Below are 15,049 nucleotides of genomic sequence, written 5' to 3'. Positions count from 1 at the left end.
TTATGTCTCTATCCTACTAACACTTCTATAAAAACTTTTTACATATAGCATCCACTTTTGGTTCAATTTCTTAGGAAAATAACTTTGAGAGTCAGCTATCTGAACCAAAGAAACATTAACATTACCAGACTATATTGGGATTTTTGAGACTGGCTTTTATCAATTCTTTAGCTATGGGCTCTTGTCATCATCTCTACCAGTGACCTAAGTGTCAAACCCAAATGCCTTGTATCTGTCCCATTAAAGAGATGCAGCATCTGCTCCTTTCTTACTGTTTCCATTTCCTCTGCCATGCCTCCTCTTACAACCATAAATATCCAGGTCTCTTAGGTTTTAAACGGGGCATCTCTCAACCCCCACATTCTTTTCCTTGGTTATTCCCTTCCCTCCAACAGTTCAATTCACCTAGATCCCCATGCCTGAAATTATCCTAGATGTCCTAGAGGCGCCTCATCATTACAATGGTACATTATTCTCCACTCCTTTACATGTCACGCCAGCTTTCAAACTGAAAATCTGAGCGTTCATCCCTGGTGCATCACCTTTAAATTCCAGATCTCCAAAATCCAGGGTCATGTAACCTTAAAAAATTTTTACCCTCTCTTCTCCACTGCCCTTGTTCAGGCCTTATCTCTTCCAGCAGCTGTTCCAAAGGCCTACTCTGTTTTCCTTTCGGAGTGCTAACCTCCACCGAAGCCTCCACCCAGCTGCCAATTCTGCCCCATGCCTGATAATTTGCTCGTGCGTTGACATACATAAAATTTCTAAGACAAAAATTTTTTAATAATGGTAAATGAACCTTGGGAACTGCATACAGATCATACAGATCCATAATAAGAGAAAAGGTCCCAGATTAACACGGAAAACTTTCCATTTAACTAACATTTGCACTGGTAAACTTCATCAAGCAAGACCCTACTTAATCCCATATTACCTTCTACTGAAGAGGTTGTGGTCATTCTCTGGAAATATCTGAATTCATTCCTACAAGTTAGAGAAACAGCGTTACTCAAAACATTATCCCTTGGGCTCGACCTCTAACGCACCCGACAAACGGAGCGCTGTGGGCAGGGGTGAGGTGTTTTCTCCAGGGCTGGGACTTTGCCCTGGGCGAGGGCGCCGCAGGGCAAAGACCTCACCAGGCAGCAGAATCCGGGCAGAAATCAGCAACTGGGCCTCCCGCGCAGCAGAAAAGGGGAATCCAGTCGGGCCCACCCTTCCTGCCAGCGCAGACCGCAAGTCTGGCCCCATCCTCTCGCCAGGAGTCGGCCCGGCGCGTCCCGCCCAGGTACCCCGACCGTGGGCAGCCTGCGCCCGTTTGGGTCCCATCGCCCCGGCCCGGCAGATACCTGAGCGGTGGCCAGGGCAGGTCCCCGTTCTTGCCGATGCCCATGTTCTGGGACACAGCGACGATGCAGTTTAGCGAACCAACCATGACAGCAGCGGGAGGACCTCCGAGCCCGCTCGTTACAGCAGAACGCGCGGTCAAGTTTGGCGCGAAATTGTGGCCGCCCCGCCCCCTCGTCCCTATTTGTGCAGGCGAGGCCCCGCCCCCCCGCCCCGGCGCACGCAGGGTCGCGGCGTGCTCGCGCCCGCAGACGCCTGGGAACTGCGGCCGCGGGCTCGCGCTCCTCGCCGGGCCCTGCCGCCGGGCTGCCATCCTTGCCCTGCCATGTCTCGCCGGAAGCCTGCGTCGGGCGGCCTCGCTGCCTCCAGCTCAGTCCCTGCGAGGCAAGCGGTTTTGAGCCGATTCTTCCAGTCTACGGGAAGCCTGAAATCCACCTCCTCCTCCACAGGTGCAGCCGACCAGGTGGACCCTGGCGCTGCAGCGGCCGCAGCGCCCCCAGCGCCCCCAGCGCCCGCCTTCCCGCCCCAGCTGCCGCCGCACGTAGTAGGTTCTGTCTGGGACTGGGCAGGGCCATCGGGGCTGGGGGGGCGGGGCTTGTGGGTAAGGCGGGCGGAGGCGGGGACCCTCCGCCCGATGATAGGGCTGGAGGAGGAAGGGGCGGGCTGAAGAAGGGGAAGGTGGGAAGAGCCCAGCCGGGGCTACAAACTGGGTGAAGCGCTGAGGTTTTAGTACTTCCGTTTGAGGAGATAGGCAAAGGTTACGCAGGTTTTTAATGGCAGGCCTGAGACAGGAACTCAGGTCTCCTGACTCGCATTCTGATGAGGGAGCTTGTGGGCAAGGGGTGCGTCTTTTAACCTCCATCCTTTTTTTTTTTCCTTGGTGGTCGAAGAGTTTTACTGATTTTTAAAAAAAGTGCTGGATTGGGTGACTAGAAGAAAGCTGCCCTTAGGTCTCCAGTTTTTAAGACTGCAACAGCATGGCTCAATATTTGAAATCACTACGGTTAAAAGCAGTCATATTGTGCAGTTCCCCAGTGAACACTTTTTGTAGTTTAGATTATAAAGTCTGAAATACAATTTGGGTGGATAAAGTTTCTTAGAATGGTATAGATGTGACTAATCATGGAGTCCTTCCTGTTGCCATCCTTCAACGCAATAAGTACGTTTGTTTGTTTTTAAACCAGAGATACTGCCACAGGAAAAGCCCAAGGGTGACCCCTCACTTGGGTCACCTGCACAGTATTTTTCAGACTGAGGCTGTGGAAGGGCATTGAAGACTGGTTTTTAGCCACCTACCGTGTTTTAATGTAGGTGACAGCTTGGGTGCTTCAAAATCTTGTTCCTTTCGTATATATTTCTCCCTTAAAATGATTACTCCTCTTCTGTTTTTTTTGAGGACGAGCTACATTTTCATGAATTCACCAAAATTTTGTACCCACCATTTAAAGGGTAGCTGGTGAAGGACTTATGTATGCTTTTGGCAAGTTTTCTGCCAAGAAAAAGTTCATAATCTTGTCACATCTTTAGTGATGAACATAAACCGTTTAAACAGGAAACACTTAAATTGCAATGAACATGTCAAAAATGATACTGTTCTTTTATTACCTATCTTTTCCCCTCTGTGCCTTTGCTACATAACTGTTTATTTCTTAGAGGTATTTTATTTAGCATATGTAAGTAGGGTGATTCAAGTTTTATAATTAAAGAAAGCTGAAGGCTCATTGAGTCAAGACCAGTAGCAGCCTTGGTTTCAATTAATTCTAAACACGGCTTCAGTTGCTGAGGCTCCTGACTATCAGAGTCTACCTTGTCTTTTATGGTGTTAAAAACAGTTCACCCATAGGGTTTTCCAGAGCTAAAAGTAGAGGATTCTTTGAAGAGTGGATGGCAAGGAACCTTGTCATTCAGTTGTAAGGTTTAAATTGCTTCACATACGTCAGGCCTTCTCAGAGTAGAGATAACACATCATTTTCTAACCTTCCCGATATAGGCTACAGAAATTGGCAGAAGAAAGAAGAGACCATTGGAAAATGATGGGCCTGTTAAAAAGAAAGTAAAGAAAGTCCAACAAAAGGAAGGAGGAAGTGATCTGGGAATGTCTGGCAACTCTGGTGAGTTGTGGGGGATTCTTTATTCTCCTAAGTCATGGCTCTGGTATTCTGGAATACTCCAGAGGGCAGAAGAGCCTATTAGAATTGTGTCTTTTTTCTTTGTGGAGAAAGGTCCCTTTTGTTCCTGAGCAGAGTGGCCCCCTATAGGTGATGGTGATGTGTATAGGAGGTTAAGGGGATGGTAGAGCTAGAATTCTGCAATTTAGCTGTAGTTCTCCCAACTTTCTCCTTTATTCCTTCTAGCTATTTTTGTCCTGGTTATAAAATTAAAACATTCTTGCTACAGAAATTTCAAACAGTACAGAAATGTGGAAGGTAGGCAGTGATAGACCCCATAATCCCTCCCTTTGAGTGAGGCTCACTGCTATTGGTGTTCTGTATATACTTCCAGATTTTAAAAATTTATACATGTGTATATGTGCATAGTCATAAGCTCAAAAATTAGTTTAAATATATTTTACAGATTATATTATATTCTATACCAATTTGCTACTATCTTTTTCTACTTAATAGAAAATTTTGAACAATTTTCAGTATCAGGACCTGCAGATCTACTCTCCCCGCTTTTTTTTGCTTAGAGCTGCTCTTTGTGTATGTAAAAGGCATTGAATAAAAACAGCATGCCTAGGCTGGGCGCGGGGGCTCACACCTGTAATCTCAGCACTTTGGGAGGCCAAGGCAGGTGGATCACCTGAGGTCAGGAGTTTAAGACCAGCCTGGCCAACATGGTGAAATCCCATCTCCACTAAAAATACAAAAATTAGTTGGGCGTGCTGGTGGTTGCCTGTAATCCCAGCTACTTGGGAGGTTGAGGCAGGAGAATCACTTGAGCCCAGGAGGTGGAGGTTGCAGTGAGCCAAGATTGTGCCACTGCACTCCACCCTGGGCAACAAAGCGAGACTCTGTCTCAAAACAAAAAACAAACAAAAAACAGCAAAAATAAATAAATAAAAACCCAGCCTGCCTGAGTGCCTGAGTTCCTGGATTTCTAGAGGTGGTGTTGCATATAGACAGTTGAGCAGATTTTTCTCTAGTTTTATGGTATCAGAGAATTTGTGATAAGGGAAGACAGGAAATCCATCTTTATTCATTATCCTCAGGAAATTAGGTAAAGAGAATGAGAAAAAAAAAGAAAAGTCCCAATTCAGATAGAGGTATCTGTCCAATGGAGATATATGTAAAATATTAATCCTTCCATAAAAGGTAAAATTTGAATTTTAGGGTCAACATGAAAGCGTTAGTATGAAATAACTACAGGAATGGAGATGTGTGGCTAAGGAGAAAAGTAAATCTAAAACTTCACCTTTCTGGAGGGGTCATGCAAGGAGGTGTGACTTGAGAGAATTTGCCACAGTTAATATTACAATTCTGGGGCAGCCTACCTTTCATTGCTTGATTATTCTGCATAGACCCATTTTTTAGGTCTACAAGCACTGAATGAGCACCTTTGATTTTTATTCTAGAGGCTTTTTGTAGCTCATTTATTTTTCCTAAGAATGCTTTTTGCCCTCTTTTTTTTTTTTTTTTTTTTTTGAGATAGGGTCTCTCGCTCTGTCACCCAGGCTGGAGTGCACTTGTGCAATCTCAGCTCACTGTAACCTCCTGGGTTCAAGCAATTCTCCTGCCTCAGCCTCCCGAATAGCTGGGATTACAGGTGCGTGCCACCACACCTGGCTAATTTTTGTATTTTTAGTAGAGTCAGAGTTTTGCCATGTTGGCTAGGCTGGTCTCGAACTCCTGGCCTCAAGTGATCTGCCCGCCTTGGCCTCCCAAAGTGCTGGGATTACAGGCGTGAGCCACTGCACCCGGCCTGTTGTTCTCTTTTTATAGAGGAAGAAGTGGGTGATAGATGAAGAGAATTGATGATTATCACAGTTAAGTAACTTAACTAAGACCACATGGGGACAGTTGAGATGGAATGTTGTTGCAATAAGACAACACACTTGGCATATTTTAAAATAGGACCTTTGCCACTTGTTAAAAATGGCACTAAGGAAGAAGGGGGAGGATCATTCACTAGTCAGAAGCTGGGTGACTGTTCCACTTCAGTTTATTTTATTTTTTAGAGACAGGTCTTACTCTGTCATCCAGGCTGGAGTGTAGTGGCAGGATCATTGCTCATGTAGCCTCAAACTCCTGGGCTCAAGCCATCCTCCTGCCTTAGCTTCCTAGTAGCAAGGACCACAGGTGCATGCCACCATGCCTGGCTAATTAAAAAAAATATATATTTTTTAGAGACAGGGTTTTGCTGTGTTGACCACATTGGTCTTGAATTCCTGGTCCCAAGCCATCCTCCTGCCTCAGCCCTTCAGTAGCTGGGACTGTGCTCCTGAGCCATCATACCTGGCAAGTTTTTTGTTTTTGTTTTTTTCTAATAACAGAATTATTAAGATATAGTTCTTGGGGCCAGGCACGGTGGCTCACGCCTGTAATCCCAGCACTTTGGGAGGCCAAGGCAGGTGTATCACCTGAGGTCAGGAGTTCGAGACCAGCCTGGCCAACATGGTGAAACCCTGTCTCTGCTAAAAATACAAAAATTAGCCAGATGTGGTGGCAGGCGCCAGTGGTCCCAGCTACTCAGGAGGCTGAGGCGGGAGAATCCCTTGAGTCTGGAAGGTGGAGGTTGTAGTGAGCCGAGATCGTGCCACTGCACTCCAAGCTGGGTGACAGAGTGAGATTCTGTCTCAAAAAAAAAAAAAAAAAGATACAGTTATACAATATGATTCACCCATTTAGCATGCACAATTCGGTGGCTTTTAGGATATTCCCAGAGTTGTGCAACCATCATCAAAGTCAATTTTAGAACATTTTCATCACCCCAAAAGAAACCCTGTGCCCATTAACAGCCACCTCCTGTTCTGCCCCAGCACTCCCCAGCCCTAGGTAACCACTAATCTACTTTCTGTGTATAGATTTGCCTATTCTGAACATTTCATATAAATGGAATCATACAATATGTGGCCTTTGGTGTCTGGTTTCTTGCAGTTACTGTAATGTTTTCAAGGCTCATCCGTGTTGTAGCATGTATCAGTACTTCATTCCCTTTTCTAAAAATATTCATTTTCTTTATTTTGGTAAAATATACATAACATAAAATTTATCATCCTAGACATTTTTAAGTATACAGCCCAGGGGTATTTAGTACATTTATATTGTTATGCACCCACCACCACCATCCATCTCCAGAACTCATTTTATCTTGCATTCCTATAACTCTGTACCCATTAAACACTGACTCACTGTAACCCCCTTCCCCCAGCCCCTGGCGCCTACCATTCAGCTTTCTGTGTCTATCATTTTGGCTACTCTATAATGCATTCATTCCTTTTTATTTCCAGGCAGTATTCCATTGTATATATCCACCTCAGTTCTTAACTCTTCAATTAACAAGTTATTTTTTATACCTGGGATCCACGGGGGAAGGAAACTTTTATACTCACAAGCAAACTTAGATACATTTGAAAAGCCAGTTAAGTATGTATTTTGAAAACCAAGGTAATAATAATAAAGTAAGAGATGCATAGTCCATTTTCACACTGCTCATAAAGACATACCAGAGACTGGGAAGAAAAAGAGGTTTAATTGGACTTACAGTTCCACATGGCTGGGGAGGCCTCAGAAACATGGTGGGAGGTGAAAGGCACTTCTTTTTTTTTTTTTTTTAATTTAAGTTCTGGAATACATGTGTAGAACATGCAGGTTTGTTGAAAGGCACTTCTTACATGGCGGTGGCAAGAGAAAATGAGGAAGAAGGAAAGGTGGAAACCCCTGATAAACCCATCAGATTTCATGAGACTTATTCACTATCATGGGAATAGCACGGGAAAGACTGGCTCCCATGATTCCTCCCACTGGGTCCTTCCACTGGGTTACCTCTCACTGGGTCCCTACCACAACACGTGGGAATTCTGGGAGATAAAATTCAAGTTGATATTTGGGTCGGGGCACAGTCAAACTATATCACATTGGAAAAGATTCAAAAATATATTTTTAGCATAAAGGAAGTCATGGTAAACAAGGTAACTGTATACTGGAAAAGTCATATTTAGAAGAGTCACTATTTCTTCGGAGATTCTTAGCCTTTAGTATATAAGACATCAAAGGTTTTTTATTTTTAATTATAGAGGGTTGTCTTTTTCTCTGGTTGCTTTTAAGATTTTCTCTTAATCACTGATTTTCATGTTTGATTTTCTTTCTGCCCCATATAATCTGCAGGAACACATATTTGATTTTGGTGGACCTTGTCTCTTTCCCCCACACCCGAGACAGCCTGTGCTCTCTAGCACAGGCTGGAGTGCAGTGGCACAATCTCAGCTGACTGCAACCTCTGCCCCGCCAAGTTTAAGCAATTCTCCTGCCTCAGCCTCTGGAGTAGCTGGGATTACAGGCACTCGCCACCACGCCTGGTTAATTTTTGTATTTTTAGTAGAGATGGGGTTTCACCATGTTGGCCAGGTTGGTCTTGAACTCCTGACCTCGTGATCTACCCGCCTCGGCCTCCCAAAGTGCTGGGATTACAAGCATGAGCCACCGTGCCCAGCTGCCTTTGTCTGGTTTTTAATTTTTATTTCTTCATTTATTTTTATCCTGTTTAGAGCTCATTTAAAGCTTCTCGAGTCTGTGGGTTTATAGGTCTTATTAAATGTGGGAAACTTTTTTGGTTGTTATTGTTTCACATTTTTTCTGTCTTCCTGTCTCCTGTGTCGTCTTCTGAGAGTTTATTACAGGGATGTTAACTACTTGATGTTATCTGTTAAGTCATTGAGGCTCTTTTCATTTGTTTTCCAGGCTTATTTCTCTTTGTACTTCATTTTGGATAGATTCTACTGCTCTGTTTTCAAGTTCAGTGGTCTTTTTTTCTGCTATGTCTAATCTGCTGTAAATCTCATTTAATAAAATGTTCGTTTCCCATATTGTATGTTTCATCTCCAGAAGTTCCATTTTGTTCTTTTAAAATATTTTCCAGTTCTCTATATGAATTATATCTCAGTAAAGCTAAAAAAAAAATCCTTTTGCTCCTCTTTTTGCTCATGTTTTCCTTTACATTCTTAATTATATGGAGCATATTTATAAATTGTATTTTCTTGTTCTTATATGCTAATTGCATCATCTCTGTCATTTCTGGGGCTGCATCCCTTGACAGATTTTTCCTATTTTTTGCATGTCTAGTAACTAATTATTTGGATCATGGATATGTTGAATCTGTGTTGTCTCCTGCTGGAGTTTGTATTTCTTTAGAGTGTTGGACTCTGTTCTGGCAAGCAATTAAATTCCTTTGGATCACTTTGGTCTTTTTAAGGATTGTTTTTAAACTTCGGTAGAGAATAATAGCCCTTACTCTAGAGCAACTTTAGTCACATTCTACGGCTTGACCTTTTTAGAGTTAGAAAGGGATGCATAGTAGCAGTAGCACACCATTATATCGTATTTCCACAATACAGAGACAGTAGACATTAGTAACATTAAGAATGTAAACACAGTCATATGCTACCTAATGACAGTCAGTGAGGGACCACCTATACAACATTAATCTCATAAGATTATAATAGGTATTTTTACTGTACCATTTCTATGTTTAAATATGTTTAGATACACAGATACTTACCATTGTGTTACAGTTGTCTGTAGTATTCAGTACAGTAACATGCTATACAGGTTTATAACCCGGGAGCAATAAACTATACCATATAACCTAGGTGTGTAGGAGGCTATACCATCATCTAGGTTTGTGTAAGTACACTCTCTGATGTGCACACAATGATGAAATCACCTAATGACACATTCTTCATAACATATCCCCATCATTAAATGATGCAAGACTGTCAACACCTGTAGTAAGTTATAGGCAGTGACTAAGTATTTATTATTCATCCAGTAGCATCTGCCAGCCATAAGAGTCCCTGATTATTTCATCTTTGTTTTTAACACTTCGGTTTTAAATACTGTCAAAGTCAAATAAAATATAGAGACAAATCTCTAAGACATTTTATTTGGGGCGGGGCACGGTGGCTCACGCCTTTAATCACAGCACTTTGGGAGGCGGAGGCAGGCGGATCACCTGAGTTCAGGAGTTCGAGACCAGCCTGGCCAACATGATGAAACCCCGTCTCTACTAAAAATACAAAAATTAGCCAGATATGGTGGCACACACCTGTAATCCCAGCTATTCAGGAGGCTGAAGTAGGAGAATTACTTGAATCCAGGAGGCAGAGGTTGCAGTGAGCCGAGATCGCGCCATTGCACTCCAGCCTGGGTGACAGAGTGAGACTCTGTCTCAAAAAAAAAAAAAAAAATTTTATTTGGGAAGCAAGAATTGCAATTTGGGACATAGACACAGACCAGGTGGTCTTTGGTATGTTTGAAGCACAAAGAGAAAATTGGAGGTTTTATTAAAAAGGAGAAATAAGCCAGGAGCAGTGGCTCACATCTGTATTCCTAACGCTTTGAGAGGCCAAAGCAGGAAGATTATTTGAGCCCAGGAGTCAGAGACCAGCCTAGGCAACATAGGGAGACCCTGTCTACACAAAAAATTAAAAAAAAATTAGTTGGCCATGGTGGCACTTGCCTGTAGTTCCAGCTACTCAGGAGGCTGAGGTGGGAGGATCTCTTGAGCCTGGGAGGTCAAGGTTGGAAAAAGAAAGTGTGTTGTTTTGAACGAAGGTTCATTGGTACTCGGAAAATCTGTTGTAACTGGCAAGCTCTGATTAGTGAATGACTGCAATGGGTAAAACTAGCCTTAGAGTCACAGCAGGTTGTTTTAGCAGCTATCAGGTAAAATTGGTTTCAGGTTACAGTAGGCAGTTTTAGCAGCTAGGCTTGCAGAGAATTACATTTTTGGAGCAATGATATGTGCTCTCAGTGATTTTTCCCCTGGCCTCTCTACTCCGTTTCAATTGAGCATGACAAGAATGACCCAATTTATATGATCAACTTTCACAATACTTTTTTTTTTTTTCCCCAGCAAATACAACTCCAAGATCTTCATCCCACTTTCATTCCAGACAAAGTTTTTTTTTATGTCTATAGGAGGGAAAATCTTTGTATAACATACACACTTATAGTATATTTTTGAAGAGCGATACAAATATACATTTCAAAAAAGAGAGTAATAGTAAACAAGGTGAATATACATTTGAGTAAAGAGTCAAATTTAAATTTTTGTGGCTAGAAAATTCACAGGAGATCTAATGAAAGCCTGTGAAGAGGTTTAAATATAAATAGGGAAAATTTTAAACTATTTTTTTTTGAAGCAACAAAAGCAGAGATTTATTGGAAACAAAAAGTACACTCCACAGGGTGGGAGTGGGCCCTAGCAAGCAGCTTGGGAGCAATTTTAAACTTTTAGAAATGAACAAAACACAACTCTTGCCCTCAGAGTGTTTTTGCTTTCATAGGGAAGGTAAGAGGTGATAAATGTGTGCAGTCCCAGTTCCTTTACATTTAATAGCACCAACCTAATAGTAGTGCTCTAAACGGTGAAATACTGTGTTCTAGTACATGGTAGGGATCCAGAAAATGATAGTTTCCCTTCTTTTACGGATTGCTTGTTTATGAAAAACTGCCAATTGGCAGACTGTGATGAGTGCCACAGGGAGATGTGATCTTGTTAGAGGAACACAGAGAAAAGATGATTTTAAGCTGTGAAAATTAGCAGAAGGTTTTATGGGAAAGGTAGATTTGAGATGGGTCTTGAAGAATGAATACAATTTTGACATGCAGAAAGCATATCATGGGCAAAGTGATGGTGTTTCTGAGTATGGTGATTTGGTTTTCTTGGTAAACCCCTGATGTCAATATCAAGTCTTTCCGCTTGAGCTAGTAAGATTTCCCAGTCAAGAGTCCTCCCAGCTTCTGCCTGGAGGGGAGTAGGAGTGCTCTGGCTTCCTGGGTTCTGGAGAGGCCGTGGATCTCAGCATACATTGTGTCTGTGTTCCTATCGTCCTTCTGGGTTAGGTACAGTACTCCATCAACTGTGCTTGTTTTGCCTTTCCAGGGAAGAAATCTCCAGTTGGCTGCTGATGTGGAGGAAGGACAGTTGTCTTTGAGCTTGGAGTATGGTAGGGGTTTAGGGAACAAATTGCTTTGAACCAATCCTCTTTATTTTAGAACCTCCCTTTATTCCTTTCCAGAGCTACTGGTACTCTAATTCCTGAGTCTTTTGAGCATTTTGTGTTGTAATTAGAGTTGGCTCTTGGTTTTCCTAATTACTGACTTAGTATTTAGCTCTCAGGTGTGCTGAATTGGTTACTGTTCATTTGTTTTCCTTTCTAGCTTTAGATATCTCATTTGCAGTTGTTACCTCTCCTCTCTGTCCTTATGGGCTTATGTCTTCAAAAAGAAACAAAAACAAAAAAGAAAAAAAACCTCTACTATAGTAATGAGGTTTCAGGAATGAGTGAAATTGCATCTGTGTTTAATATGCCATCTTTACCCTGAACCCAGTGTTTCTTTCTTTTTTTAAAAAAATCACATTATAGTTAGGTTCATTGCTTTATCGGGAATCTACCTCTTTAAAAAATTCTATGCTGGTTATGAATTGACATAATGAGACCAAAATTACTATTGTTCTGTTTTCTTCTTATTTGCTACCTAAGAGCCAAAGAAATGTCTGAGGACCAGGAATGTTTCAAAGTCTCTGGAAAAACTGAAAGAATTCTGCTGCGATTCTGCCCTTCCTCAAAGTAGAGTCCAGACAGAATCTCTGCAGGAGAGATTTGCAGTTCTGCCAAAATGTACTGATTTTGATGATATCAGTCTTCTACATGCAAAGAATGCAGTTTCTTCTGAAGATTCGAAATGTCAGATTAATCAAAAGGTATGTAACTGCTATAGATGAGTATCCAGTTACCTAGAATAGTGGGTTCTGAAGTACTATCAGGTTCTCTGAGGTCATTCATGGCAATGGTTCCTAAACTTGGATGATCTTCTGAATCATCTGAGGGAGCTTTTGTGTTTTAGTTTAGTTTTTTTACATCCCTGGAGATTCGATTTACTATGTTTTGGGAGGGATTAATTAGTTTGTATGGGAACAAAACAAAAGCCTTCCAGGTAATTCTGAGGTATTGCCTGGATCAGGAGCCCTTGACTTGGAGGGATTCTTTATTGAGAATTAATACAAGCACAGTTTCTTACAGTCTTCCTTAGAGTTTCCATGATTACCGTGGAAAATCATGATGGGCAACTTAGATATTTTGAGGTTTCAGTTGAAAGCTTGATAGATAGAAAGTAAATTCAAATGTAAGCCAAATGAACATGGGCTTTTTACTTTATCCACTATTTGTTTTGAGACTTTTAATGATTTTCATCATTGCAGAATCAGGGAATTTAACTCATGCTCCATCATTGAAATCTGTAATTCAGAATAGTGATTGGTTCGCAACCTTAGCTTTACATTGGAATCACCTGGAGAACTTAAAACAAAAATTGCCATTAAGAACCTTCCCTCAGAATCTTATCTAATTTGTTTTCACTGAGAAATGGGCATGGATATTTTTTAAAAGTTTACATTTTATTTTGTATTTTATTTTTATTGATGGAGTCTTGCTCTGTTGTCCAGGCTAGAGTACAGTTGTGCGATTATAGTTCACTGTAGTCTCAAACTTCTGGTCTCAAGCAATCCTCCCACCTTAGCCTGCAGATGAGGTGAGACTAAAGGAAAAGCAGTCATTTTAATCTGTAGCTGTGATTGACAACCATTGAATTAGAGAAATGGTTCTATATATGTATATGTATGTGTGTACGTATATATATGAGTCATTGAAATTCTAATGAAAGCTGTTGGCCTTTTTCTTCAGAAAAATTCTCAAGCCAACAAAATTTTGCCTATAATTTTCAAGATTTCACACCTTTCCCACAAAGTCCAGATCCATGAACTCCTCCCTCAGCCAGGCTAATATTGATTGACTTATCTTAGATCATCAAGAAAAAAAGGTGTTTTTGTTTTTAGTCTCTTTTAATACTTAGAAGCAGTTCACCTAAGTATAGTGGTTATTAAGCATAGAAGTCATAAAGTTTATCCATTAAAGCTCACTTTATTGATAGGAGCATTTACTCCAAGGTCTCAGAAGAGCGTATACATTATTGCTTTATACATAGAATGACCAACTTGGCATGTCCACATCACAGGAAATTAGAAGTAAGTAGACAGAGGGGGCACGTAGAAGCAGTGCCATTATTACAAGTGATAAGCTGTTTGATGGCATGGATAGACGTGGATGAATGGCAAAAAGCTACTGAGTGAACATAAATGCCCCATGGTCCAGGACCATTAGGGTGGGGTCAGCAATGCCATAACTCTCAATAGGTTTTGAAATATATTCTGATCACTCTGAATTGTCCAGACAAGGTTAAATTGAGTTCAGCATACTGTCTCTGGGAATATGAAATAGAATGTAATGTATCTGATGAGTATTTCTATCCAAATCATTTTTTTTAAAGTTGCTTATTTTGTTACCCAGGTATTAATATGTACAACAAACCCTCATGACACAAGTTTACCTATATAACAAACCTGCACATGTACCCCTGAACTTAAAATGAAAGTTAAAAAAAAGTTGCTTAATATTCAAGTATTTAGATTGATTTAATTGTTAGCATCCCATAAGGATAAAACTTTTTTTTCCTGGAAGCTTATCTCATTTCCTAAAAGAGCAAAGTATAAAGTAAGAATAAGTTTTTACAATTTAAGAAATATATTTTCTGTGTTGATTAACTTTTATACTACATAGTATATACCTGCATTTAATATAGAATACATACTATATTCCATGACATAAAAGTCATGGAAACAAAATAGGAAACTCATCAAAATTAAAAGCAAAGGCATTCTCAGGTATAGGAAAATTGTTATGCAATCCTTGGGGTGTTGCTTCGCTAGCTGTAAACCTCTGTGGCTGGTGGTGCCTTTGCCCGAGTTTTTACTTGGGCCTGCTGGGCTCATTCCTCCCACTCGGCCTGGCAGGCTGTGCTTGGCTTTTGCTTTTGGCCTGAATCTCGCAGCTGCCAAGGGTGAGCCAGGAGTGGAGTGGTGAGGGTGAGGGGTGTGTGAGCAGGTGACCATGGGGTCTGGCCCCTGTGCACTGCCAGGCATGCTGGCTTCGGCAGGGTGGGCAGCTCCAGGTGCCAGCGTGAGTGAGGGCTGGACCAGGCGTACCACAAACAGCTTCCACAGCTGGCACCAGGGAACACAGTGGCGCCCAGAAGCTTGGAGATTCCAGGAACTGCAGAGCCCCAGAGAGGGTGTCATAGACCTGGCTTAGGAGCCCCTAGGTCTGAGCTCCCCAAAGGTCCACAGCTCTTCTCTCCTGTCTTCTCTCCTTCTTGTTGCTGCAATGTGGCAAGCAAGAGATGGGTTTCAGGCCTGTTTGTGTTACAGCTCTTTTAGCCCTGCCATTCGGTGGGTCCCAGGTTCTTGTCCTGCTTCCAGGAAGAATGAAGTATGTGGACAAGTGGAGGGTGAGCAAGGCAAAGAGGGGCTTTCTTGAGTGACAGAACATTGAGGGGAGACCCGCAGTGGGTGCTTCTTTCTGCAGGCAGGGCATCCCATCAAGTGAGAAGTGATGAGCCTTCAGCAGAGAGGGGACCCTGGAGTG

At 42.0% G+C, this 15,049-nt stretch overlaps 2 protein-coding genes across 3 annotated transcripts in view; one reads left to right on the top strand and one right to left on the bottom strand.

Annotated features, from left to right (window-relative positions):
- Positions 1 to 1,660, bottom strand: part of DHFR (dihydrofolate reductase) — a 28,549-nt gene extending 26,889 nt beyond the window's left edge. Inside the window, exons 1-2 of one of the 2 annotated variants that reach the window (XM_003822267.5) lie at positions 1,350 to 1,660; positions 935 to 984 (exon numbers count right to left, since the gene is read on the bottom strand). In XM_003822267.5, coding sequence (XP_003822315.4) covers positions 935 to 984; positions 1,350 to 1,660 — 361 coding nt within the window. The remainder of the gene's footprint in view (positions 1 to 934; positions 985 to 1,349) is intronic. The other variant, XM_008975788.4, reaches the window with a different exon arrangement.
- MSH3 (mutS homolog 3) overlaps positions 1,603 to 15,049 on the top strand; it is a 221,027-nt gene continuing 207,580 nt past the window's right edge. The window contains exons 1-3 of the mRNA XM_057302266.2: positions 1,603 to 1,891; positions 3,338 to 3,458; positions 12,053 to 12,273. Coding sequence (XP_057158249.1) covers positions 1,673 to 1,891; positions 3,338 to 3,458; positions 12,053 to 12,273 — 561 coding nt within the window. The 5' untranslated portion in view covers positions 1,603 to 1,672. The remainder of the gene's footprint in view (positions 1,892 to 3,337; positions 3,459 to 12,052; positions 12,274 to 15,049) is intronic.

This window comes from Pan paniscus, chromosome 4 (genome assembly GCF_029289425.2).
Source record: "Pan paniscus chromosome 4, NHGRI_mPanPan1-v2.0_pri, whole genome shotgun sequence".
NCBI lineage: Eukaryota > Metazoa > Chordata > Mammalia > Primates > Hominidae > Pan > Pan paniscus.
The sequence above is the reverse complement of the archived record's forward strand: the minus strand, read 5'-3'. Positions and strand labels throughout refer to the sequence as shown.